Raw genomic sequence first — 27,816 nt, 5'->3', positions numbered from 1 at the left:
GGGCTGACACAGAATCACAGCAAGCTCATGGAGTCTAAGGGTCATCTTGGGTCACTGGCTCGACTTTCCTGACTCTGAATAGGATTCTAGACTGCGCTATCAAATCAGATGAGGGCCATGGATGGTTTCTACTTTTCCCCTCACACTTTTCTCTATTACACAAATTGCCTACAAAGGCAGGAATTATTGGTAGATTCAGAAGCAAAGGTTAGCAAGAACTCAGGTTTGGCAGGTGAGCGATGGTAGGGGAGCGGCCTCTCCTATTTCTAAAGCTATGAAGAGTAAGGCCATTTCCAGCATGGCATTTCTCATCCCTTTCGGTCCAAAGGCTGTGCGGGTTGTTCCCAGCACCCCCAATGTCCACCCCATCCCGTCACTGACCTGCTTTCGGAACTTCATCCAGGTACAGGTGATGGGCTGGGTGCCTGTCACTTTACCAAACAGCTCCACTGACTCTCCGGCGCGTACCTTCTGGTCCTCAGGGAACTGGATGATCTGAGGGGGCATTGCTGAGGGAGGACAGGGAGAAAGTAAGTGAGGCGGAAGGGTCTCAGGCATTCTGATCACATTTGATGCCATTGTCCACAGTGGTCTGTTGGCTTCTCTCTTGGCTTCCAGAACCTTCAGGGTAAGACTGAGGGGCAGTGATCCTGCTGCAGGACATCCAAGTTCATGGACCTGCTAGGTTTGCTCCCCTCTTCATTCTGATTCCCTCAGAAGTGACCCACACGACTTACATGGTATGATTCTCCATTTATTGGTTGTACTGGAATTTGTGTCTTACCCTAATTTTTTGAATTGAGGTCCTAACTCACCTATGAATTAAGCAGCACCTTGCCTTCTAACCTCCAGGTCACCCTGGCTGGCAGGCTTGATTCAAGTCCTCAAGTGTCATCCAGTGGAAAACAGACAAGGGCTCCATAGAACAAGGACACACAGAGCCAGGCACAAAATAGCCCCGAAGGGGTCATGTGCACAAGGGCAGAGCAGGGGATGGATGGCAGGGCAGAATTCAAAGAAGGGGCAGGCAGCAGAGTTGCTAGTCCTGTGTGATGCCTTCAACATGGGAAGCAGAAGGAAAGACAAAGCTGTGGAATGGGACCAGGAGCCAGGCTGTGCAGAGGCTCTCCACGAGCAAACAGCCTGAAAAATGCACAGGTGGAACTGAGGGTGGGGGTGGGTTGCAGTGGGGTGTCTCCTGGGATCACATACCCAGGTGTCAGTCTAGCAAGGTAAAGGCAAAACCCCCATGGCAGATGACTTCTTTGCCCCCAGATAGTGCCGTGACCAATTACCTGCCTTCGGAGGTGTCTTGGGGGCAGGTTTCTTTTTCACAGTTGCATCACCTGGAACAAAGAAGTCCATAAGTTATTTCCTGTAGTTCTGTTTCTTCACAAAGTTCCTGATCCTAGGAAGATGCAGTCTTGTACACTGACCCCTCATCCAGGGAGGACTCTTATTTGAACATGTCTTTTCAGGCTGAGCACAGTGGCTCAGCACTTTGGGAGGTCGAGGCGGGTAGATCACTTGAGGTCAGGAGTTTGAGACCAGCCTGGCCAGTGTGGTGAAACCCCATCTCTACTAAAAATACAAAAAAATTAGCTGGGCATGGTTGTGTGCACCTGTAATCTCAGCTACCCAGGAAGCTGAGGCAGGAGAATCACTTGAACCTGGGAGGCAGAGGCTCTTCTGAGCAGAGATTGCACCACTGCACTCCGGCCTGGGTGACAGAGTGAGACTCTGTCTCCAAATAAATAAATAAATAAATAAATAAATAAATAAAGTAAATGAATATGTCTTTTGAGAGATCACCTTGCTCTTTCATACAGCCAACCTCACGGACAAAAAAGAATATCAGTTCTCAGGGACCTATGAAAGGGTCCCTGAAGCCTCCAATGAGGTTTAAAAACTCCCCAAAATGCTTATGCTCCCAGAGCCCTTTTCGAAGATGATAATGCCACACTCATTAACCACTCTCTCACCCTAACTTTCAGGAAACTCAGAAAGGAAATTATGTCATGTCAGATAAACCAACTAAAATTAGCCTTTGGTGTGGATCCAAGGGTCGCAAGCTTCCTTTGGGTCACAGACTGTGGACTGATGGCTTTCATTTTTTAAAATGTTTGTTGGATGGATGAATGGATGAATGAATAAATGGTCTCCTCCCTTCTTACTCCTACTTCCTCCAAATAACTCAAATGAGAAAAATGACTCAAACAGAAAAGTTATGCAGCACAAACCTATTCACTTGGCTAAATCACAGTATAGCGCATGTGCAAGAACATCTTGAGCTGTCGTCACGGCTTGTTTCATATTTCTTCCATGTCTTTGCTCAAAAGCCATCTAACCTATCTATCCAAATGAAATGAAAACCTACAGGCACACAAATACCTGGACGCGAATATTTGCAGGGGCCTTATTCATAATTGCCAAAAACTAGAAGGTATCCAAATGGATGAACTGTGGTACATTGGTGCCACCAATGAAAAGGAACAAACTACTGATACACAGAACATGGACGAATCTCAATGATTTATCTTTTTCTTCTGCTCAGAGAAGCCAAACTCAAAAGGTCACATACTGTATGATTCCATTTATATGACATTCTAGAAAAGGCAGAATTATAGGAATGGAGAACAGATTAATGAATGGTTGCCAGAGGTGGGGTGGGGGAGGGGTGGGCTGCAAAGGGGCACAGGGAAATGTTTTGTGGTGACAGAACCAGATCTTGACCATGCTGAGAGTCACATGATTATATTAATTTATCAAGACTCACGGAACTGTGCACTAAAGAGGGTGAAGTTCACTGCAGGGAAATTATACCTTAACATAAAAAATGAGGAAAAGCCACCAGTGAGATCTTCCCTAACCACCCCCTACAAACGGCAGCCCTGCCCCCAGGAGCCCTCATCCTTCTCATCTTGCTTTAGGTCCCCCACCCCCCACCCCACGGCACTTATCACCATGTGAAAAACTTATTTATTATCTTCACTTATTTATTTACTGTCTGCCCTTCTCCTCCCCCTAAACTGTGAGCTTTCTGAGGGCAGGGAGTTTTTTGGTTCACTGCTCTGTACCAATGTGCCTGGCACGCAGTAGGCACTCAGTAATGATTTGTTGAATGAATGAGTGGGCTAATATTAACAACTATTCATCCAGATAGCTTCACCTCTGCAGATGAAGGGGAAGTGGTGTCATTGGCTTGGATATGGGTTGTCCTGTGACCACAGACAAGTTGGTAACTGGTGGAACTTGTCATGCATTTCCACAAGGGGACGGGTGCTGCTGCCCACTGAATGCCCCAGGAGGACTGCGTGAGGCAGCAGTCCCTGACAGGAGCACACTGAGATCACGGAGCGGATGGCTGCCGGCTGTGTGGTTAAGCCCAGGGTGAGAGCTTCCACCAAGTTCACTCTGGCTCGTTGTCATATTGATCCATCCGTCCATCTCCAAAAAGTTACTCAGGGCCTACTGTGTGCCAGGCAAATGCCAATCAGGATACACAACTAACCTGGGTACTGAGGAGGAAACCAAACAATATAAGAAATCAGGCCTCAGGGTCTTAAATGTCAAGGTATGTGGTCCACAGGAAAGAGGAAAGGCTTTGTTTTCTTTTTCTTTTGCCATAAAGGACATTTATAGGATAACTGGCAACATCTGAATAAGGTCAATAAATTAGATGATAGTATTGGATTAGTGTTAATTTAATGTTTTGATCATCAAACTGTGGCTTTATAAGAGATTGTTCTTGTTTTTAGGAAATACACACTTAAGTATTTAGGTGCAGAGGGTATTCTATGTGCAAATTACTTTCAAACTGTTCATAGTATATACGTATATATATGTGTATATATGTGTATATATGTGTGTATATATACTTGTATATATGTGTGGAGAAGTAGAAGGAAGAGAGAAATGGAAAAAGAGAGGGAGAGAAAGAATACATGAAAAAACAAGGCCAGGTGTGTTGGCTCACACCTGTAATCTCAGCACTTTGGGAGGCTGAGGCGGGTGGATCACCTGAAGTCAGAAGTTTGAGACCAGCCTGACCAACATGACAAACCCCCATCTCTACTAAAAACACAAAAATTAGCCAGGTGTGGTGGCATATGCCTGTAATCCCAGCCACTCAGGAGGCTGAGGCAGGAGAATTGCTTGAACTCGGGAGGCAGAGGCTGCAATGAGCTGAGATCATGCTACCGCACTCCAGCCTGGGTGACAGAGCGAGACTCCATCTCAAAAAAATAAAAAGCAAACATAGTAAAATGTTAACCTTTGAGGAATCTAGATGAAGGGTATATACAATAATTTTTCATGCTATTTTTACAATGTTTTCTGTGAGTCTCAAATTATTTCAAGATAAATTACATAGAAAGTTATAAAAAAGATGTGTTATTCAGTCAACATGATGTGGCTGTTTGAATGGAAAAAGAACACTGTTGGTGGAGGAGATGGTTAGTTAGAAGGCTAAAAGATAGGATGTAAGATGGACCTGAAGGCTAGGGAAGGTCTGAACTGGAGAAAGGGGAGAACCCACAGGTCAGGAACAGACAGTAGCTCAGAGGTGAGAATCAGGGTGATGTTTGGAGGAGGCTGGCAGAGCACAGGGCTGATATTGGACAGCAGGGGTATGAGGATAGTGGACACTCTAAATTAAACAAAATTAAGGTGAGGCATAGTGGTTCAGCCTGTAAGCCCAGCGCTTTGGGAGGCTGAGGTGGCAAGATCACTTGAGGCCAGGAGTTCGAGACTAACCTGGGCAACACGGCAAGACTCTGTCTCTATAAAAAACAATAAAAACAGCCAGGTATGGTGGTGCATGCCTGTAGTCTCAGTTAGTTGGGAGGGATTGCTTGAGCCCAAGAGTTCGAGGTTACAGTAGCTATGATTTTGCCACTGCAATCCAGCCTGGGTGAAAAGCGAGACCTTATCTCAGAAAAAAAGAAAGAAAATTAAAAATTTGGTTCCTTGGTTGCACTAGTCACATTTCAAGTTCTCAATAACCATATGTGGTTAGTAGCTATCACATTGTGTTGATGTGGGACATTTCTTTCATCACAGAGAGTTGAGCTGAGGCTTTGTCCTGAGTGAACAGCGAGTCCTCACTCAAACAGCAGTCGGGCTGGGCTAGAGGTCCCTGATAGGCCTTTCCAGCTCTTGGGGGACAGATCCAATTAGGAGGCTATTGCCATACCTTGGAAGTCACTGATCAAGATCCATGCAGAAAAGAAGATGCAAATGAGAGGCAGAGGAAAGTTAAAAGAATTTAAGGAGCTAAACAAGAGGGAGGTACACAGATTACTTTGAGATTTCTTGCATAGATACACGTGGAAAGTCATACTGAAGGAATATAGAATTAGGAGTACCAGACTAATCTGTTTGAATCTGTTTGTAGGTTAGAAGCCCAGGATCAGAATTCCAGAGGGAGGCTGGTGGAGACTGGAAGTGAAAGATTCCAGAATTAAAGAAGCCATTAGAATGGAAACCATGAAGATGGGCCATTTCCTTGGGGAAAGAGAGTGCAATGAAAGATGAGTGGAGGCCAGGGTTCGATCCCAGGTGTGTCCAAGGTAAAGAAGCTGAGACATGGGAGAGGGCTGTGGAAGGACCCTGAGAGCAGGAGTGTTGCAACAAGCAAGGGTAGAGGAGGACAGATGCTGGGAAGAGCGCCAGGTGTGCCCAGCATGGAGTGAGAGATGGTGATGCTGGAGAGGCCAGGTTCCATGGGACAGCATGGTCCAAAGTCACCCCAGAGGAGATTCTTGAGTAAACAGTGGGGAATGAAATAGTCAACGATGCTGGAGGTGAAAGGACAAAGAGAAGCAAGGAAACAAGAGGGAATATGAAGCTCAGGTTTCTTCTGAGGTGAGAAAAGAGAGAAGATGACAAGGTGGAAAGTAATGGCTGGGGCACAGTGGAGAGGGAGAGCCCAAAGATGCTAGAGGGAAGAGCATGGGGAGCCAAATCCTTTGGTGGGGGAGACCAGATGCGATATGGGATGCCTGTGACTGGCTGAGCCACAAAGGCCCTGCCCCTCTTCGTCCAGGACTGTTGGGAAGAGAGAGGCCCTCCAGGGAAGAAGAGAGGGCTTCTACTGGAGCCCAGATCTGATCTCTGGAGAGAGGAGGCCATCTGCTCAGAGGAGCTACGTGGAGGGCTGTTGTCATGGGCTGCATTGTGTCTCCTCAAATTCACATGTTGAAGCCCTAACCCTTGGTACCTCAGAATGTGACCGTATTTAGAAATAGGGCCTTAAAAGAGGTAATTAAATTAAAATGAGTCCATTAGGGTGGGCCATAGTCCAATTTGACTGGTGTCCTTATAAGAAGAGATTAGGAAGAAGAGAGAGAGAGAAAGGAGCGAGAGAGAAAGATGGAGGAAGGGAGAAGGAGAGAGGAGAGCGAGAGAGACCAGACAAACGCACACACAGAGAAAAGACCATGTGAGGACACAGGGGAAAGATTGCCATTTTCAAGCAGAAACCTCGATCTTGGACTTCTAGCCTAGAGCTGTGAGAATCAATTTCTGTGGTTAAGCCACCCAGTCTGCCATGCTTTAAGTCAGCCCTGGAAGACTAATATAGCTGTGGATGGGCATCACCAGTGGGGTGGGCACCAGAGGGTGTGGGAAGGAGGTTGACAGTCCCTGGGGTGAAGAGCTAGGAGCGCAACATGAAATCAGGGGACTCCAAAGTCCTGCCCCATACTTGGTGGCTCTGGGTAAACCCATTTGACTGGAAGTGAAGCCCTAACTAATCTTTCAGTGTCATAGTTAAATAGGATTGAAGGCCAAATTTTTATGTTTGTTCTGTAAATTTGGAGCTACCATTATTTGAATTGGTTAGCATTTGAAGCTGGCTTGGTTCCTATCAGTAAAAACAATTTTAAGTGTTAACAATGTTTTATATCTTATTCTGTACATATTTTATACGACCATCTGCTGAAATCCACTAATTGTGTACTAGGCTTATAGGCAGAAAACACCTGATTGTAAAACCCGGTTTCTCAGAGGGAGCGTTTCACTTGGTTCTTATCCCAATCAAATACAGCAGGGAGCATCATAATGTCTCCATTTTATGAAAAAGGAGATGGCATCTCATAAAAGTCTGGTGACTTGCTGGGTTCATAAAACCAGATGTTCTGGAGCTGGAAATGGGACCCAAGCCTCCTGCCAGCCAGGATATGGAATAAATAAAATTTGTTGTGGAATTAAGCTACATTATAAAGAAAGTATAGCATACAGTGCATGTTTTTTTTTTTCTTTCTCTTTCTTTCTTTCTTTTTTTTTTTTTGACACAAGGCCTTGCTGTGTCGCCCAGGATGAGTGCAGTGGCATGATCACAGCTCACTGTAGCCTCAACCTGCTGGGCTAAAGTGATCCTCCCATCTCAGCACTCACCCAGCTAATTTTTTGTAGAGAGTCACTATGTTGCCCAGGCTGGTCTCAAACTCCTGAGCTCAAGTGAGCTCCCACCTCGGCCTTCCAAAGTGCTGGGATTACAGGCGTGATGGTGAGTGAGCCACCATGCTCAGCCTAAGTGCATGCTCTAACATCAGCCCTTCCCCCCACCATCCCCCTCTCTGAAACAAACAGATCCCCAGAGGACTTCTCTGTCCTTTGGGGCAAGTTTGGCCCCTTCAACTATGTGGTACACCACCCTGTTGGCCAGTTCAGCCTTACACTAACCTGAGAGCTCTCATGTAGCACCTGTGCTTCTTCTCCCCAGTCCAGGTCCTCAGAAGAGGGGACATTCTGCTTGTCCAGATGCCCAAACTCACAGTACTCCTTGGCTCACGAACTAGTTTCCTCTCCTCTGGAGTCACTCTTATTATCTTATTATTCCTGTCAGCCCTTTGTCTCTCATCCCCTTCTCTGACACCATAAACTTTATGTACTAGCCAGTCAGAGAGGAACATCCTAGAAGGAAAATAAAACCCAAGCACCTCTGCAAACTCCATAGTGGCTGCTGGCCACGGGACAGGCAGGGAGGGCAGAGCATGCCCTACTCAGGCTGCCCCTCTGAGGAGGGGCTCAGCCACCTCCTTTAGGCAGTCAGCTCAGGCAACACATCCTTCCTGGTAGAGCACTGCCCCAGGGTACTGTGCTCCCCGCTGCCCTTTGAGCTCCTCTTTCCATCCCCTATTCTCTTGCCTCCATTTCCCCTGAAGCCACACCTCTCTCCTGAGCCTGTACCAATACATCCAACTACCTGACCATCATCTCCCAGGGAGATGCCAAACATGTACTGCCAGCCCACCATGTGCAAAACCAAATCCAAGACCTTTTCCTCACACCTGCTTCTTGTCCCCATTTCTCCCAAGGCCCCCTCCCTGCCCATATCCCCTGACTAATGCCTGTTGACTACACCAACTGAGCACCTCCTCAGTCTGCCAATTTCTACCTTCCCACCATCAGCACTGTAGTCCCAACTGCATCACCTCCTAGGCTTCTGGTCCCCTGTCCCCCATCACATCTGTCACACTGTGGCCAAAGTGATCTTTCTCAAATGCAAATATGATGTCACTTCACTGCCCGAATCTGTTCAGTGGCTGCCCACTGCCACTCAGGATCAAATTCAACTCGTCTTATGAGGTCTTTGAGCTCTGTCCCTGGCTTTCATCCCCAACTTTCTTGCTGGCTTTCCCAAGAGGGGACAACTTTCGTCACACCCTCGACACTCAATATTAGTGGTTCTCAAAATTTAGCCTACATTATGATTGCCTGGAAAACTTAATAAAAACACAGATTCTTGGCTTCCAGGTGCTGGTGCTGCTACTGCTGCTGGTCCCTGCACCTTCCTTTGGGAAGTACTGCTCTGTAATCTACATGGAATGTCTTTCAGTTTCTGCAACACCAGGTTCTTGCCTTCGCTCCTTTGCACATGCTGGGCCCTCTTCTCTTGGATGGCTCTTGCACATTCTTTGGGCAGGTCCCAGCTCAAGTACCACTAATGCCCCGCTGGGTTCATGGCCCTCTGAGGTAGCTCCATCACAGCATTCATCAGGCACTGCTATTTCAGAAACCTGTCCCCAACATACACACTATGGCAAGCTTCTGGGGACAGGGATAGGATCTACCTTCTGTATCTGCAGTGTCCTAGCATAGTACCTGGCACATGCCTGATAAATGGCCATAAAGGAATGAGTGAAACTCTTAAGGATTTCTGTTAACCTGGGAATTCCCAAGGAACATTCTTCCCCAGCCCTGGGCACTGATGCTGAGAAATATAGCCCTGGGGCTTGAATTTTTACATAACTTTCTATTAAAAGGATCAGTTTCTGCTGTCGCATCTTGGATCAAAACTGCCAGGTGCTGAGCCTTCCACTCTAGATAGAAGATTGATATTAGAGGAAGTGAAATAGCCCAATAAAAACATGAGTCAAAATATTGGATCTGGAAGGCTCCTGGGAAACCTGGAGCAGGGGTGGGGAGGCCAGCCTCCTAATTGTCCAGTTAATCTGTTCCAGCCGACCCAAGCCCTAACCGTCCTGGGGGGGGGGAAAAAAGGAGGTCAGTAACCCACGGAAGTTTCCAGATGCTCAGTCTGAAAGCACCTGAATGCCTCACTCTCAAACATGGAAAATCAGCAGGGCAGAGAGACCAGAGCGAACGTTCGCAAGATAGGTGCAGAGCCTGAAGGTGGGTCTCACAGAGTCAAAAGGTCTGAGATTATGGAAAGCAAAGGAGAATTAGGGAACTAGCCCTACCAGCCTTGGGTATAGGGAGGTCCCTGGATGTCTGCCTCTCTGGGGACATTTCCCTTTTTAGGTAGGTAGTTAAAAATAGACATCAAATCCTTCACAATTCCCAAAATCAGCATGAACTTTCTGCCAAAGGCTCCTGAAAAGGACTCGGGCTGGGTTGAGCGTGGAGCGAGCACCCACCCCATAAGGCTGTATGGGAGCAGGGAGGAGGTGGGGGCACCTGAGGACGGAAGGCTGAGTCCTACCACACTGGCCCTGGGTGACCTGACCCACTCCCCCACTGTACACACTGGCCCCATCCAGTACATCCTTACAGATATGTGGAGGAATATCGGTCATTTTCCCAGAATTAACATCTCTGGGCAAATTTCTTGCTCACCTTCCTCAAAGCAAGGACTGTCACACAAGAAGATTCCAAAGAAACAGCGCTCCTCTGATTACTGCAAACATCCATTCCCAAACCCCCAGGACGCAGAGCATCAGGATGGTTATGAAAGAGGTGTGCTGGGCCAGGGGTGCCAGCATTGCTCGCTAGGTACCCTCCAGGTCCCCACTCTGGCCATTTCACTGGCTTATGGGAGACACTGGGAGAGTTGGGGAAGGAGCTGGGAGGAGTAGTGGGTGGAAGTCATAGAGTCACATACCTGTGGGTGGGAGTGTGCTAGGTAGGCACTATTCCTCCTCCCAGACCCACACTTTGGTTGGGAGTAACTGGGAGTTGGTGCCAGCTTTCAGAAACATTCATGGAAATAGCCCAGTCTCTCCCCCAGGGCCCCACATCTTTCACTGTCAGGCAAGTCTTGATGCCAAATCCCAACCTCTCTTCCACCTTTTGAATCCCATCAGGATTGAACATTCCCCATGACCTGCAGCGGAATGTTTAAAAAAAAGATTTGATCCTGGGGAAATCTTGCATGGAAACTGGATACAGTTTTTAATATCCAGAGATGCTTTCAAATTGACACAACTTTCCATTTTAGAGGCAGACACATATGGGAGGTCTAGGCAAAGATATCTGAGAGTCTCATAATCTGGGATGTTCCAAAGTGACTGATGTCAGAGATGAAGCTCAGACCAAGGCCAGGCATGGACTACAAAGGGATGTTCCATCGGCATCATCCCCAGTGACAGAACCACAGTGGAGGCAGGGACCCTTGGAGCATGGGAACTTATGAACTGGTTAGAAAAATCAAATATTTATTATAAACCTACTGAGGGACCAGCTACTAAAGTTTTGGAGATGAACAGGACCCGGTTAATGTCTTTAAGTTGTAAAAGCCCCACATGGATGCCCATTTATGTCTCTTCTGAAAGACCATCAATTTATGCAGACTGCTAGGAGGAATTCCTAGAGTCTAGTATCAAACTGGCATCACCTCATGTACATTTCCTAAGGCCACTTCTTAAGCCCCATCAATGCCTCCTTCACACAGCCAGCATGCTTGTCTCCCCTCACACAAAATTCCCAAGAACTCCCCTGGCCATTTGGGCCCCCTCCAGCTGGGACTCCCCTAAACCTGTATGCTTAAGACCTCTTTCCCTCAGGACACCTTTGCTGCTGTGTGACCTAAACTATGCTTGCTGTAGCTTTGGACTCCTTCACACTTCAGATGATATGATGGAGAGTTTTTAATCTTAAGTGAACTGTGTCACTCAAAAGCTTTCCATCCAATGGGCTGATGCTGATGTCAGAGTCGGGAAAGGCCTGGGGTCAGCTGGAGAAACTCCCCATTTAACTGGCAAGGAAGCCCAGGTCCAGAGGAATGAAGGGCTTTGACCAAGGCCACATATTTAATTACTGGGAGAACCAAGACCTTCGTCTCCTGCTTTCTACCTCATTGGCTTTCTTGCTGTGTCTTGTGCCTGAGTGTTGCCCCAGAACTGAGCATAGTAAGTTGGCACCCGGAGTCTGACAGGAGTATCTCTGTCTCCCCATGCCCTGCTCAAGCTTAGACGGAAGACTGTTGGGTGTTTCTTCCCTGGGCCTGTGAACTTCTTTCCTGTTCCATCTCCAAAGGGAGGAGAGGACCCACTCTGGGCTGGAGAAGTACACGAAGTGTTTTAGGAATGTTATTATTAAATATTCAACAGGAGAAAAAGATAGCCATAAAGAACATTATTGGAACAACTGACAATAAATGTAGACTGTGAATCAATTAGACAACAGTATTGGTTCAATGACAAATTTACTCTTTGATTTTGATTTCAATAGTTGCATTTTAGTTATGTTCTTAGGACAACAGAATAATTAGAAGTCAAGGGCATGATGTCTCCAATTTGGCCTAAAATGGTAGGTACCTATCTCTATCTAAATGAATAAATAAATGAATATATATAGAGAGAGAATGACAAAACAGTGAAACAAAATGTAAACAACTGGTGACTCTAAATAAAGAGCATATAAGAGTTCCTTGTACTATTGTTGCAATGTTTCTGTAAATTTGAAATTATATCAAAAGAGGTATAAAAAATTCCCATCAAGAGGCACACAGCAAACACTGAGAGGTCTCAAGGTCCAGGGAGGCAAGCTGGCTGCAGCTCTCCTTCCCCCAGCTTTAGTGGCAGCCTAAAGCCAGTCCTATCAGCCAGTCCTCCTGCCACCCGCAATGAGCCAGGGGACATACAGCCAAGCCACATGTGGACAGCACAGAGTATGTCCTGAGACTGCAGCCAGGCCCGGGTGTAGTGGCCAGAACGTAGGTCAGGGTTGGCACTACAGTTCCACACCTTACTAGCTGTGAGACCCTGGACAGGGCAGTTTAGTTCTCTGAGGCTCTGTTTAGCTCATCCCTAAAATGGGAACAGCTATTTATAGCGCAGTTGAGTGAGACTTGGCTGAAGTGACACAGATCGAGCTCCTGAGGTGATCCCAGTGCACAGGCACTCGGTAGACTCTGATTTTATTCAGCCTGCAGCTGTCCTGAGACAGGTGCCCTCACAATCTTCACTCCAGCATCTGGGTGGCTCCTCCCTGTCTGCCTCCTCCCCATCTGATGTTACCATTTTCTCTCCAGTCAAACCACATAAACCGCATTCCTCTCCTTCATAACCTGACCCTGTTTTCCTCATCCCAAAATCCTCCCAAGCTGCTCCCACCTCCCCCCTGCACTTGTGAGTCGGTGTCTGGCAGGTTAACTTGTACTTCTGTCCGCTTTCTCTCACCCTGTCCTTGCTTGGGTTGGGGTGGATGCCCTTGGCTTTTCCCTCATGCTCCTCAGTGCTCAGCAGGGAGGGAGGTGTGCAGAAGAGGGACCTGGTCACCATCTGTTTGATGAGAAAATCACTCAGCCTCACCTCAGGACAGATGGATTTCCCTCTTAGACTAGGTACTTCTCAGCCCTTGACACAGATGAACACACACACACACAGCCAGATCGCTCATGGAATCAGAGGTGTCTGGGACTGGGGATGGCAAAGCTAAGAGAAAAAGGCAGGTTGCAGAGGTGTACAGACTGTGTGGTTCCATCTCTGTGAGGCAAAAACGCAATTGATGTACTTGTGCATGTATATAAAAATGCATGGAAAAAAGTCATTGAGGATTTTTGGGGCTTGAGTAGAACTGGTGGTAGATGAAAGAGGACTTTCACGTTATACATAGTATATTTCTATATTGTTTAAAATGCTTAAATAAGAATGTGTGCATATATAATGCATATAATTAATAAACTAAGAATTATCCTCCAAAGGGAGAAAAGAACGGGTGCAGACCTAAAAGACATCTTCATTTTCCATCTCTGGGCAGCCGCCGTCTCAGGACGCTCCAGAAACAAACCCCAGGGTGTCTCTCAGGCCCCCAGGGTACAGGCTTCTGAAGGACAAGAGGGCAGGGGTGCAAGCAGGTGGAGGGCAGCTGCAGCCAGCCTGGCACTGCTCTCAGTGCTGGGGCGGCAGGTTTGGGGTGACGGGGGTGGGGGGCGGGGCGGTGGGCCAGCAAAGGGGTACAAAGTGGCCATGACTTTGGAGTGTGTGGAGATACACACTGCCATTCTTTCAGGGCCAAGATGTCTGAAATTCCAACATGGGGGCTCTGCACACAGAGTGAGATCCAAGTGGCGTCTACTGGAGTTAATCCAGTTGTGAATGTGTGTTTTCCGCAGAGATGAAGCACTTGCTGCCAGCCTGCTGCTCCCCTACTAACTCGGATGGAGCTTCACTCCCTGCTTCCAGCCTCCCCACCACAGGGTGCCTTGCTCTGCTCTCTGGGCAACGCGATACTCTGAGGATGCTGATGTGAGGGTCCCCGAGGCGGGTCCACACTTAACAGAGGCAGCAGGGGAGACCCCCTTCTGCTTCTCAAGACCCACAGTGTGGGCACCAGGTTCTCCGTGGAACAGCTGGTTTCCAGCTTGACTGCACATGGGGTGACCTGGAGCTTGAACAAATACTGAGGCCTGGCACCCACCCCTGAGATTCTGATGTAATTGGTCTGGGGGCAGGGGAAGCCTGCGTGGCAGTGGTTTAAAAGCTCCGCAAGTGAATATAACATGCAGCCAGGGGTGCGAGCCGCTGCTCCAGACTCGGACAGTGACAACTTGCATGGTGTTTCCACAGCCTTCTGTTCTCAGGGCAGACAGCCCAACTCCTGCTCTGCTCATCGTCTCAAGCTTGTTTTCCTCCTCCACAGTTGGGCTCTGACCCCATCTCACCTCCTCAAAGGCTCATTGGAGTGGGTGTGCTGGAGCTGAGGGCTGGAGGCCGCCCACCAGATCAACCCCTGCACTGCAGCTTCTGCACCCAGAAGTGGGGGACAGCCATGCCATAGCCCCAGTTCACAGCCCCTGGTGCCCTTCCTATATTCTCTATCTCTTCTGCTCACGGTTTTCCATACCAAGTATAGCACGGGCCCAAGGAATATTTTTGGAAGATAAAATTATTAACCCATTCTCACTAGGTTTTTCTTGGTATTATGTATGCATTCCCAACAACTTATTAAATGTCCATTCTTGATATTCTCAGGCTATCTACCTTGGTTAAGTGTCAATGAGAAATTAATTCCAATTTCGCTGTCCCAACATACTGAAGGCTGCGTTCCCCCAACAGCCTGGCTGGGGTATGTTTGAGGAACCCAAGTTCATCATTAGGAAGGTAAGAATAAAACAAAGTCACAAACACTGCGTTGTAATGGAAGAAGACTGTAGTCTGAATTAATCAGGCTCAATTACTTTTCTCTATCAGTAGGGGCAATTAGGAGCTTATCTTGTTTTCTGTTTGTTTGTTTTAAAACACAGCATGTGCTGGGGATGTTGAAACGACTCTGCACCCTCTGTTGAAACTGTAGGTTTCAAAGGATAGTTCTGCTGTCAAAATTAGATTAAAAATTATAAGGGCAGCCGGGGTGACATTGTGACTTTTGAGGCCCTTCTGCCTTTATAGCCCCCTCCTCCACCAAAAAAAAGGTACATAGATTTAATTATATATCAAGTATTATATTTGAATTATGTAAATTACTTTATAACTGCATGGGTATAAAGATGAATATATTCATGTTATGAATTAAAACATTGTCTTTGACTTAAAAGTTCACTTTTTTCTTCTAATTTTATAAGTTATTACAGCATTTGGCAGGCCTGTAAAAGCATTGTGGACCCTACGCATGGTGCCTAATGGATGTGTGGGCTCTGGGGAAGCTGAGATCCAAAAAGAGGAAGGTAGCTGTCTATGGTCACGGAGAGTCTCCTTTCTCTCTCGGCTTCTTATACCACAGCGCGATTTGCCTTCCATGAGCAAGGCACAGCATGTGTCATTCTGAAAGGTAATCGCTTGAACAGACTCTGTACAATGGAGGAGGGAGGATGAGACCCAGACACATCTCCGTGACACTGGGAAGGAGGGAGTGGAGGAGCCAGGTGTTGACTCTGGGAGCTGAGGTGAGGAAGAATTCAGGGATGAGGGACTTTTCAGAGGAGTTTGCCAGAAAGGTGTCCCATGGAGAGAGGTGCCAGAGAAGGCACGAAGGAAGGAACTGGTTCTGTTATTGGGCACTTGGGGGTGTGGGCGGACATCAGACTTCCAGGAGCTTGGGCAAGAGTGAGTGACCAGGAAGTGGGGGCTCTGAGGCTGCCCTCAGTCCCTGCCCCTGCCTCTGCCCGGTGAAGCTGGGCGAGTACTCACTCTCAGTTCCTAGCACGGGAGGAAGAGAGCTCTTGGGCCTCCGGGATTTCATCTCTGGGGCCTTGGTGTTCTCACTGGCCGGGGCATCTGGAACGAAACAGGTAACAACCAGCGTTAGTCAGCAGCCGCTGAGGAACTGAGCAGAGGGGGCCTCTCGGTCAAAATCCCACCTCGACCAAACTCCTCCCCCAACTCTGAGGGCGCTTTGTGCCTGCTGGACAGAACAGCGCCTGCGTCCAGGCAACCTCCTTCACCCTCCATGAGAGCACCAAAGAAGGGCCGTCCACTGCCCTGGGCCTGATTAATGCGGTGAAGACAGCACCGTCACCTTGGCAAGATGAGCACACAGGCTGCCCTGGGAGCTTGGGATGATCCCCCAGGAATGCCATTGCTGGCAGAGTCGGGGCACAGTCACCCCTTGCTCACCCTCCCGGCTTTCTCCTCCATCAGGCCTTGTCTCCCTCCTGCTAGACATCCTGGGTCTCCAAAAGGCTGTCTCTCCAATAGGGGGAGGAGGGGACAGGGTCCCTGCTCTTGGGCTCATGGACTAGAGCTGGCACACAGCTTCTGATTTCTCCGACTTTCTTCTGCAGACCAAACTTTGCAGTGACAAACCAAACGGAGGTCTTTGAGCAGGCAGCCAGCACACCTCCCCTCTGAGACAGGGTCTAGGCCCCACTGTGGGGCCTCTGCTAGCCCTCCCCCAACAGGCCCAGTGAAGCTGGGCACAGCTGCCTGCTGGGCGGACCTAAAGATGCTGGGCGGTGCCTGCCCTTGGGCTCTGCTCCACACTCCCTCTGCCAGAGGAAACCCTCCCTCATGGAGAGCAAGCAGGGAAACATCACTTGGCTGGCTGGGCTGGGTGGGAAGGCCCTCACCGGCCCCCAGGACACTGTGGGGAAACCACCCGGGAAATGGGATAAGGAGGAGCTGGTTGAGCAGCTATCACTGGGCTCCAGCACGTTCACTGGCCTTCCTTCCCCCACAAGGAGCGCTCTTTGGGGACGGCACTGAGAGACAGTCTCCCCCTTGGAGCCCTCTCCCTGGGCGTTCTTTTCCTGCTCCTGAGGAGAGGAAGCTCAGTGGGGGCGGGGGTGGGTGGGGGGACTTTCCAGCGGAGGCTTCACCACATTCCTGAGGCTTGGCTGGGGAGGAAGAGCCCTCTCACATCCGCCTCCAGGACTGGTAGTCAGGGCTGATCTTGCCTAGACTGGGCTCCTGGGGCTCTGAGGGGTAGGCACAGGGAGCAGAACTGGGGGCTGGGGACATCCTCCTCCCAGCAAGTGGACTCTGAGCTGCCTCTGGATGCATTTCTCCTTCTGGGAGGCATTTAGGCTCCTCGCCTTCCCCAGAACATGGATCTGCCCACATGAGTCCCTCCGCTCATCACCACCCCACAGGCTTCCTTCCCAGCCTACTGCCTGCCTCCTCTCTGTTCCAGGCAATCCAGGGAGGAGGCCCTGTGCGGGTGTCGCAGGCTCATGGCAGCTCAGAAGCAGACAGGCCTCCAGGGGCTGTGGCGGCAATCCCCCACCAAAGACAGCGGAAAGCCCTGCATGCACCATTAGGGGCTTTAAGTGGGACTTCTTAGCAGTACATGACAGGGTGTGCGGGGGAGCAGACAGCCAAAGCAACCCTTTCAAGTAGCCCTTGACACCAAAACACTTCCTCGCCTCCACTTCCCACTGCAAGCCGGACTCCTGCCGCCTCCCATACGGGCAAAAAAGCCCCAGATGGCACATCAGGGGTCCCTGCTATCTGGAGTGGACACTCTCAAGTTCCTCAGAAGGCTGCCTGCAACCCAGCATGCCAATTCCATGGGGACACAGAGAAGCAGAAAGCCGTAGGGCAGGGATGATTTCATTTTCTTACACTGGACATTTTCCCCAAGGATCACGGTCATTCTCAGCTACAGAAAAATCCTCTGGACATAGTTCTTTGTCAGCCTCGGTGGATCTCAGCCTCAGCTGTATGTTAGAAGCACCTGTGCCAGGGTATCTCACCTCACAGGTCCTGGTTTCATTGGTCTGGGTTGGGGTCTGGGCATGGTATGACCCAGAAGCTCCATGGATGACTGATACTTGGCCAACAGAAAACTCCTCGTCTCTCCTCAAGCACAGGGAGTGCACAGGGAGTGGCTCCAGGACTATTCCAAGAGGCAGAAAAACCTGGCAGTGCTTCCCCTTGATATCTGGGGATGAGGGTGCCATAAACCAGGGGCATGGAGTCAGTCTAAGCTTCCCTTGTCCGGGGCTCTCCCTTCTTCCCTTCCTTGAAGACCAGCATTTCTAACCGTCGCCGATGACAATGTAAAGAAAGGTGTACCCAGTAATTGTTTCGTTTGTTTGGCCCTTTTTTTTGAAATGGAATCTCACTCTGTCGCTCAGGCTGGAGTGCAGTGGCATGATCTCGGCTCACTGCAACCTCTGCCTCCCAGGTTCAAGTGATTCTCGTGCCTCAGCCTCCTGAGTAGCTGGGATTACAGGCGTGCACTAGCACGCCTGGCTAATTTTTCGTATTTTCGGTAGAGATGGGGTTTCGCCATGTTGGCCAGGCTGGTCTTAAACTCCTGGCCTCAGGTGATCTGCCTGCCTCGGCCTCCCAAAGTGCTGGGATTACTGGCGTGAGCAACTGCACCTGGCCCTTCTTAAGGAACAGGAGTACAGGGCAGAGTATGTATGCAGTTCTGCACTCCTTGGCTTCAGCACTCATTCTCCTGGTGAGTCTTGCAGCATAGAGGAGGGAGAAGGATCGGGTTTGCTTTTTTAACTGATGAGTAAGCTGAGGCACAAGAAAGCAAAGGGTAAGAGGCCCAGTTTTCCTGGGTTCCTGAAAGAAGGGAAGCAGGGACTGAGACTCCTTCTGTCCTCATGCGGTTGTGTTGGGCTTTACTTCCAAGCATCACCACGGTAGAGACCAAGAGAGAACAGCTCTAGCTTTGGCTTTGTCATCAGCAATCTTGGGAACTTGGAGAAATAATTTAAACTGTCCCATGTCTCTGTTTCCACATCTGTACAAGGGAATCACTTTTTTTCTCTACCTCATGGTGTTCCAAAGCCCAAAGGAGAGAACACATGCAACAGTGTTTTGGAAAGCAGGAAATGATCGTTTATCAGCCGGGTGTGGTGGCTCACGCCTGTAGTCCCAAGACTTTGGGAGGCCAAGGCAGGCGAATCACTTGGACCCAGAAGTTCAAGACCAGCCTGGGCAACATGATGAAACCCCATCTCTATAAAAATTACAAAAATTAGCCGGGCACTGTGGCATGTGCTTGTAGTCCTTAGCTGCTTGGGAGGCTGAGGTAGGAGGATCACCTGAGCCCACAGAGCTTGAGGCTGCAGTGATCATGCCACTGTACTCCAGCATGGATAACAGAGTGAGACCCTGTCTCCAAAAAATGAAAAAAAAAAAAAAGAAAATGATCACTTACCTATGAATTAATTCCCCTTGATAGCCACATTCCCTTACCTACTTCTGAGTCAGCTTTAAAATTTTCCACCTTCGGAAAGCCCTCCCTGCCCTGCCCCATCTGCCGCTGCCTCCGTCCTCGGCTCTAGGGTGCTGGGGTTTCACTGGACGGGTCAGTACACTACCCTGTAATGTGCTTTGAGTCTTATTTTCAGAAGTTCCTGCAGCACTTTATCTTTCCATCTGGCCATGAGGAAAGGGGCTCAAGTCCCCCTTTCAAACGAGGCACACCCCAGACTCGGAGCCCAGGAGGTGACCGCACTCCACCTAAAGTGTCAGCATGGTGGGGCTGTGCATGCACCACAGGGCCCTGCCAGGGATGCAGAGCCAGCAGACCTCCATGCCAACTGCAGCAAGGAGTGGGCTGGAAGGGCCATGTGCCTAATCAAAACCAGCTTTGTGCTCACATGACTGCCCAGGGGATAAAAATAATAGTAATATAAGTTCAAGAGCAGCTTATATTTTCTATTTTAATCATTTTGTGATGAAATTAAACTCCATTGCTAGATCTAGGCCCCTAAGGCTAAAGTCCTTAGCTTGTGTCTCCAAAGAAGTGTGGGGAAGGAAGATGGAGGTGTGGGGAAGTGGGGGGCCTCTACATGGAGGGGAAAACGTGTCCTTCTATGGATAATGCCTCACCCCTTCCACTCCTGGGCTCTGGACTCAAGCTGTCTGGGCAGCATTTTTTTTTTTTTTTTGTCTCCCTCAAGAGGTTGGTTCCCTGAACTTTGACCCCATGCAGGGGGCGTGAGGTCTTGGGAAGCTTCTTGGAGGGGTCCAGCTTCTAGGGGCCCCCAGTGGGGCAGGGCAGAGGGGCTGGGCTTCAGCTTCTCCCTGGGTTGGCTCATCCCTCCTTGCTGGCCTCTCTCTCTGACTGAGTGCAAGCAGTGTGCTAGCATATTAAGGAGGAGAGATCAGGATGCTCGCGCTTCTTTCTGGCTCTGCTGCTTAGGAGCTGTGAGTCCCTGGGCAAGTTCCTGAACTTTTCTGAGTCTGAGCTTCCTCACAAGGAAAACGGAAATAACATCACCTCAAGAGAAGAGTGAGGGAGGTGTGACCAAGTCAGAAGGTGATGGCTGACATTTACTGGGTACTGACTCCATGTATGCACGGTGCTAAGTGCTTTGTGTTGATCTATACCATCAGATCAGGTTGAACTATACCATTCACCAGTATTGAAGTGTTTTTGACCTACAAAAACAGCAATTATATTTAGTTCCACATAATACCTGTTAGTTGTCTGTGATGATTTAAAGAATAAATCTGGGCCAGGCGCGGTAGCTCATGCCTGTAATCCCAGCACTTCGGGAGGCTGAGGTGGGTGGATCACCTGAGGTCAGGAGTTCTAGATCAGCCTGGCCAACATGATGAAACCCCTTCTCTACTAAAAATACAAAAATTAGCAGGGCGTGGTGGCGGGTGCCTGTAATCTCAGCTACTTGGGAGGCTGAGGCAGCAGAATGGCTTGAATCCAGGAGACAGAGGTTGCAGTGAGCCGAGATTGCACTACTGCACTCCAGTCTGGGCAAAAAGAGCAAAACTCTGTCTCACAAAAAAAAAAAAAAAAAAAAAGAATAAATGTGGGGGTGGGAGCAGACTTAGTAATATGGCAGGGCCAAGGTCAACAAAGGAGGGGTGGGTCAAAATCAGCTAAGCAATAATCAGAAGTGCCCAGGGGCCAAGGTAACAGTGGACCACAGTGGTTAGGAAACGAGGCTTGGATTTAACTTCCCACTCTGCTACTTAGGGTGACCTTGAACAGGTGACTCAGTCTCTGTATGCCTAGGATGAGGCTGTTGTTACTATCATTCCCCTGAAGCCCTCCTGCAAGGTCACCAATGACCTCAATGTTGCCAAACCCAATAGCCAATGCTCATGCTCATCTTTATTTGGCAGCAGCACCTGACATGTTTTTCTTTCTTTTCTTTCTTTTCTTTCTTTCTTTCCTTCCCTTCCTTCCCTTCCTTCCCTTCCTTCCTTCCTTCCTTCCTTCCTTCCTTCCTTCCTTCCTTCCTTCCTTCCTTCCTTCCTTCCTTCCTTTTGTTCAGACAGGGTCTCCCTCTGTCCCCCAGGCTGGAGTGCAGTGGTTCCATGTTGGCTCACTGTAGCCTCAACCTCCCATGCTCAAGCTTCCTCCTGGCTCAGCCTCCTGAGTAGCTGGGACTACAGGCATGCCCCACAGCAGACAGCCAACTTTTGTATTTTTTGTAGAGACAGGGTTTCACCATGTAGCCCAGGCTGGTATTGAACTCCTGGCTCAAGCAATTCACCTGCCTCTCAAAATGTTGGTATTACAGGCGTGAGCCACCACACCCGGCCTGGAACATTAATCTTGATCATTCCTTCCTTTTTGAAGTTCTTATCATTTGGTTTCTAGGACACCCCCATCTCCTGGGTTTCTCCCCATATCACTGGAGTACTTCCTTCTTAGGTCTTCTTCGCAGGCCCCTGTCCTGCCCCTGCCTCTCTCTCTCTCCCTCTTCTTATCTTCACCTCTGTACTCTCCAGGGACCTCATTCAACCCCAGGGCAGTGAATGGCCTCTGTGTGTGGATGGCTCCCCATAGCCTGCCTCCAACCCTGACCTCCCCCTCAACTTCAGGTTCATCTAAACACCTGCCTATGTGACAGGACTGCTTGAGAGGTCAAATGGGCATCTTAAACTTCACATGCACTAAACTCTTGATCGTGCCCTCCCCCCCAACCCACCATTGATCTTCACTCCCCCCATGAAAACTAAGAGTCATCTTTGACTTTTCTCTCTCTCTCTCTCTCCATACCCAGCTCATCAGCAGCTCCTATCAGCTCTATAGCCAAAGAGGTTATGAATCTGATCACTTCCCGCCCCTGTTGTGGCAACTCCCGATTGTGCTCCCTGCTTTCCCTCTGACTCATCCTGGGTCTGGTCATCACATGGACATGAGTGATCCTTCATAAATGTCCAGTGTTGGCCCATCACACTTAGAATAAAATCTCATTTTTTTTGGTCATAGCCAACACTGCCTGGATCTGGTCCACAGTCCTCCTCAACCTCACTTCCTACCATCCTGCCCCTTGCTCATGGCTCCACCACCCTGGCCTCCTGCCTCATCCTGAAATGCCTCAAGCACAGTGTCCTCAGCTCAGGGCTATGCTCTCGTTGTCACCTTGTCCCTCTTCCTTCCCTGGCTTCCTTCAGTCTCTGTTCAAATGTTCCTTCCTCAGAGGGGCCTCAGCGACCACCCCGTCCAAAAATGGTACTCCCTTCCCCATTACCTTGCTTTGCTTTCTCCATAGCTGGTGACATTACCTGAGGATATGACACAGCTGTTCACCTGCATTACTGCCGCTCTCCCACTAGAAAAGTCCCAAGAGCTGGAACTTCTCCGACTTCATTTACTGTGTTAAAACCAGCTCCTACGGCAGTGCCTGGCAAAGAGTGGGCACTCAGATACTTGTTGAATGACTGAGTGAGGGCATGAGTACCCACTGGAGTGTCCCTCCCTATCACAATCATGCATGACCCTCTGTAGTCACAAAGCCCTGGTCTCACTGGTACCAAAAGCTGGGTGCCCTAGCCAGGGTGGCTGGGGACAGGAGGCCTGAGTTGAGAACGACTGGATGAGCCAGTGAGGGGCTAAGGTGCCTTTTGACTCCTCTCATGGGATTCTGGCCTAGGAAGGACTTAGTTTCCTCACTGCTCATCTGGGTTGGAACGAGAGTAAAGGGGTTTCTGAGTCCCATGTGCAGAAGGACCTCCCCGCAGGGAGGGCTGTTACTCAGGAAGGTCTGGATCACTCTGGGAGCGGGCCCCGTCGTGGTAATTCACTGTCCAGGGAGGCTGCACCAGGCTGTGGAAAGGGGCAGGTTTCTGAGCCAGACACTGAGTCCTGCCAGGATATTTCATGTTGTAATTCACCGTGCAGGGTGGAGCCCCAACACTGGATCTACGCCTGCTGTCTGTGGGGCCCGGAAGGCAGCTGACCCTTGGTAAGCCTTGGTTTGCTCACTGAGAGAGACACCCTGCTCAGCTGTTGCACAGACTAAAAATGCAAAGTGCACAACAGTCTCTGGCCAGGGCAGGCATTGAAGGTCAGCTTGTTCTCCTCCCGGACGAGTTTTCGGGCAAGTCCACATTTACTCTAGGTTCTAGCTCCCTTCTATGTGGCACAAGTTAACCCTTGTCTTCTGCTGAGTTCAGAAGGAAGGGTGATATGACGATAATCAAGAAAGTACATAAACACCCTTTCTCTTAGGAAAAAGACCCAAACACATGATTAAAATAGCCAGCTGTGCTGTGTTATAAAGGTGACATCCCTTATCTTTAAGATATGAGGCAATCAGTAGTGTGGGTAATGCGGACTGGCCAATGAGCCCCATTTGCCTCATTTTTATGAGATTTTGAAAGATATGTTGGCCTCAGATGTATGGTCTCGATGGTGTTTGGCACAGGATGAGTGAGTGATAGTGACTTTCAGGGGCCAGGCCAGCCCTGCTGAGTGGCTGAGGAAGCCAGTCTGAAGTCAGCACCAGCTGTAGTCCCATCGCCTAGTGGAGATGGACCTCATTGCCCCATAAGAGGGATGAAGGCCTAGTTCTGTGCAGAGGTCGGGTGGGCAGTTGCAGCTGGAGACATGCTGGAAGAGCCCACACAATGGCTGGGCTTGAAAATTCAGTCACTGTTGCTCCTAAGGGCAAGTAGTTCTTCAATGTATTCTGATTCATGACTCCTTTTAAGAATTCGACTAAAAACTACGGACCCCTTTCTTCAGAAAGATGCTCCAACCCACATAACGCAACATTTTGCCTGTAATTTCAGGGGATGCACAAACCCATTGGGATCCCCAAGTCAAGTATGATTGATGCCTTGGGGAACAGGGAGAGCTGAGGGGATGAGGGGACAGAATGAGGGCAGGAGACCTAGCCTAGCCAGTGGGGTGGAGCACTAGACGATAGAAAGGCGACAGGGGAGCCGTCAAGGCGACCACAGTCCTTTACCACTTTCCTAGAGAGGCTCTTGATGAAAAAATAAAGCTAAATGTGGGCGAATGCCCACCCAGCACACAGGACGCTAATATATCTGCAAGTATAGCAACAAGGAAAGAAGAGCAGGGGGAAGAGGCTGGCCTTATCCTTTCTGTCAACAAAACCAAACCCAATGGACTGAGAGTCGGTCCTCTTATCTCAGCTGGGCTCCCTCCTATCACTTTTCTAGCTCTTCTTCCAAGACCTAGCTCCCAATTTGCAGCTGGAGGCCAAACTCTGCGTTTGAAGGAATTAGGGATAAATAATGATGGTCATCAAGATTAGCGGAGCGGACAAGGGAATCTGCCAGCTGACTCTGGGCAAACAAAGCCCTTTAAGTTGCAGAATGAATTTCCCAAACCTTAAAAAAAAAAAAAAAAAGAATTCCCAAGTGTATTCAGTAGGGGAAAAGGAAATTTCATCTTGAAAACAGATCTGGAAAAGGTGCTGACATTTTACAGATAAGGAGAATGAATTGCTCTCCTGCCTTCAGGTAGCCATGCAAATAGGACCTAAAGAGGTTCCAAAAGCCGATAACCTCCTTCACTAGCTCAGGAACTTCCTTCACTAGCTGAGTCCCAACTGAGCAGAGGGGTATTAGAAGTGGGCTTTCAAGGATCAAGTTCCCAGAAACGCTATACTTTACTAATGCAGCACCTGTACAGAAAGAAGCAGGACTGTGATCTGAGTGGGTGACAGTCTGGGTGAGGACAGACTCCCACACAGGAGTCATCAGCCATAGCATCCCCTGTGCAGAACTTCAAAACATGTGTCCCACGCCCCCTCTGAATTGACCATAAACTTGGACCCATTGAGTCTGCTTCCTTAGACTCAGAGCCCCTCTAGCACATACACGCACAATCTCCAAGGAGAAGTACACAGTATTAGATGAGTTCAGCTTACCTTTCGGCTATTAACAATTAATTCGTGCTGCCATTGTGTTTTTACAAAAAAGACATTCTTTTCCACCTCTCTCCTATTCATCATGTTCCATAGAGCTCAGCTTTGTGATCAGGAAACCGACTGTAAAGTCCAGAATGAGGACACGGGCTCTACATGGTGTGGAATGGCAGTGAGACACACTAGGACTTCAGAACTCAACTGATCACACCCAGGAGGGAGAAGAACAAGCAAGCTGGGCTTCAAGATGCCTTATTTGGACACTAGCTTTTGATGTGTCTCTGATGGTTATTAATCAGACATTTCAAGGGCAAGAAACTATTTCCCCAAGACTACTTTTTGAGACATTTCCAGGTAAGTGCCAAATACAAAGAAATGATACTGGGTTGTGAGTCTTGGGATGGGGTTCTGGTCCTGGCTCAGCCCTAAATGCGCCAGGAAACACCCTCCCCCTCCATTGCATTTCCTTGACTAAATCATCACGAGGTTCGTCCTACTTCTCAGGCTCCAATTCTACACTCCTCAGGAAGGAGAGAAAAAAGAGTCACGAATGCACTTCTGGCATTTCCCTAGGACAAAGCCCAGTTCCTTGCAGCTTGGCACTGCCTCTTCCTAACACAGAAACTCCACTAAGACCTGGCAGGCCTGCTGTCTCCCTGACGTGTCCTCCCACCTCCCTCTGCAGTATTATTATTATTATTATTACTGTTTGGTTTTGGCAGAGGCTGCCTGTCCTCTCCATCCAGAGACTTAGTCCCAACTCACCTCCTCTATGAAGTCTCCCACATGGGCCCCGCTCTGCTCCCTCCTCCTCACGGCTGACCCTGCTGGGTCCGTCCTGCCAGCTCGGACACTTGTTTGTTGTGTGGCTTTTGTAAAATACTCTGTAGTCATTTTCCTGTGGGTGTGTCTTTTCTACTGCCCAGTGCCCCAGCTTCCCAGCTCAGAAGGTTCTGGGTGTGGGGGTCAGGACGGGGAGGGGGACAGGATGGCCAAGGGAGGGGTGAAGAAAGAGGCCATGTAGGTGATCAAGTAGAGCTGCCACTTTCCTTCCTGTCTCTTTTTCTCTTGGCAAAAGATAGGTTGACATCCAAAATGAATGCCTTTGGGCAGGGAGGGTAGTGTTGGGGGCAGTTCTGTCTCACAGGCAAGGCATGGTAGGGAAGGGAGGGGCTGAGAAATGGAACCCCTGTGTATGGGTAGTGGTGATGGGTGGGCATGACCTACCGTCCACGGTGACTTGGCAGGAGCACTCAGCCTGGCCAGCATCATTCTTGGCTACACACTTGTACAAGCCTCTGTCCTCAGGCAGTGCCTTCTCGATGGAGACGGAGCAGAGTGAGCCTGGGGAGGAAGAATTGTTGAGTGAACCAGGTGTGGTCATAGTACCTGCCCTGGCATCTGGAGCACAGCAGGTGAGTGTTAGTCACACGGGCAGCCTCTGGGAGCCCAGAAGCCAGAGGCCTTGTGGGAACCAATCCCCTACTCCTCACCAAAGCCAGGGCACTTTCTGCTTATAACCCATGTCCAAAATAACTGATCCCTAAATCCGTTCCTTCCTGATACCTCCTCCCCTACTCCAAAGAATCCTCTTGTGGGGACATAATGAAAGCTGCAAAAGAAGGTAAAGAAATAGCCTCTGCCTTTGGAGACCATCCAATACAATAGAAGGAGAGGTCCACAGGCCCTGCCCCCTGGTCGTCACCAAGAGAGAAAAGGAGTCCGACACAGGGTTACAGACCTGTTAGGAACAGTGACAGGTGAGGGGGTCCCACTCTGTTTACAGTAGTGATGCTGTGACTGCATTCTGGAAAAGGGAGCTTTGAGCAAAGAAGTGGGTGGAGGAGGCGAGGAGCACTTGTCCAGGAGGGGCACTGGCCTGTGGGAAGATTTGTTGGGAGGTGGTGACTACAGCCAGGGCCCCAGGAGCTGACTTTTTAGGAAGGGTGTCTGAGCTGGAGAACCACGGCCAATGAAGGGCACTGGGCCTGCAGAGGGGCCCTCTGGGGCTGCCTCCCTTCAGAGTTGGGTCTTCTGGTTGCCCCAGAGAGAAGTGGGGATGGCCTTCCTTCTCCATGGACTCTCCCCTGGGCCTGCCTTCACTCCCAGCACCATCTTCTGGCCTGGTTTGGGGAAGGAGGTGTCAGCTAGGCACACACAGGAATCTGGGGTCTGGTCCTGGCCCCTGCCAGCTCTCTCATCCAGGGCTGGTTACTTCTCCTCTGTGAGAACCTTGAGGAGGTTCCCCAGGGTGTGGAAAGAGGCTTGCTGGGCCAGGCAGAAGGGCGGCAGTTCCCAGTTCTTGCTTTCAGATGCACAAGCAAGTGAATAGCAGGGCATCCTGCTCAAAGCTGCCCCTGTTGTCAGGGCAGCAGACATCACACAAGAGGACAGAGCCAGGGCCACGTACACTCTGCCACCTGGAGCTGCCATCTCATGTCCCACAAGCTGCTGGCATTGGGAAGGAAGAGCTGGGTGCATTCTGGGTGGATACCAACTACTGTCCCTGCCCCCCATTACACAAATGCACAGACTTGACCAGCAAATACAAGGAGATTAGAAAGAGGAAAGATGACATCAGTTCTGCTCAGAAAACCTCACTAAGGCTGGAGGAGGAAGTAAGGGTGTAA

At 49.4% G+C, this 27,816-nt stretch overlaps 1 protein-coding gene across 9 annotated transcripts in view; it reads right to left on the bottom strand.

Annotated features, from left to right (window-relative positions):
* Positions 1-27,816, bottom strand: part of MYLK (myosin light chain kinase) — a 220,904-nt gene that overhangs the window by 52,567 nt on the left and 140,521 nt on the right. For all 9 annotated transcript variants that reach the window (XM_001113525.5, XM_077993789.1, XM_015130014.3 and 6 more), the window contains exons 17-20: positions 26,414-26,530; positions 15,816-15,902; positions 1,296-1,346; positions 382-509 (exon numbers count right to left, since the gene is read on the bottom strand). In XM_001113525.5, the coding sequence (XP_001113525.3) occupies positions 382-509; positions 1,296-1,346; positions 15,816-15,902; positions 26,414-26,530 (383 nt within the window). The remainder of the gene's footprint in view (positions 1-381; positions 510-1,295; positions 1,347-15,815; positions 15,903-26,413; positions 26,531-27,816) is intronic.

Source organism: Macaca mulatta, chromosome 2 (assembly GCF_049350105.2).
Source record: "Macaca mulatta isolate MMU2019108-1 chromosome 2, T2T-MMU8v2.0, whole genome shotgun sequence".
NCBI lineage: Eukaryota > Metazoa > Chordata > Mammalia > Primates > Cercopithecidae > Macaca > Macaca mulatta.
Note: the sequence above shows the minus strand (reverse complement) of the source record. Positions and strands in the feature narration are given on the sequence as shown.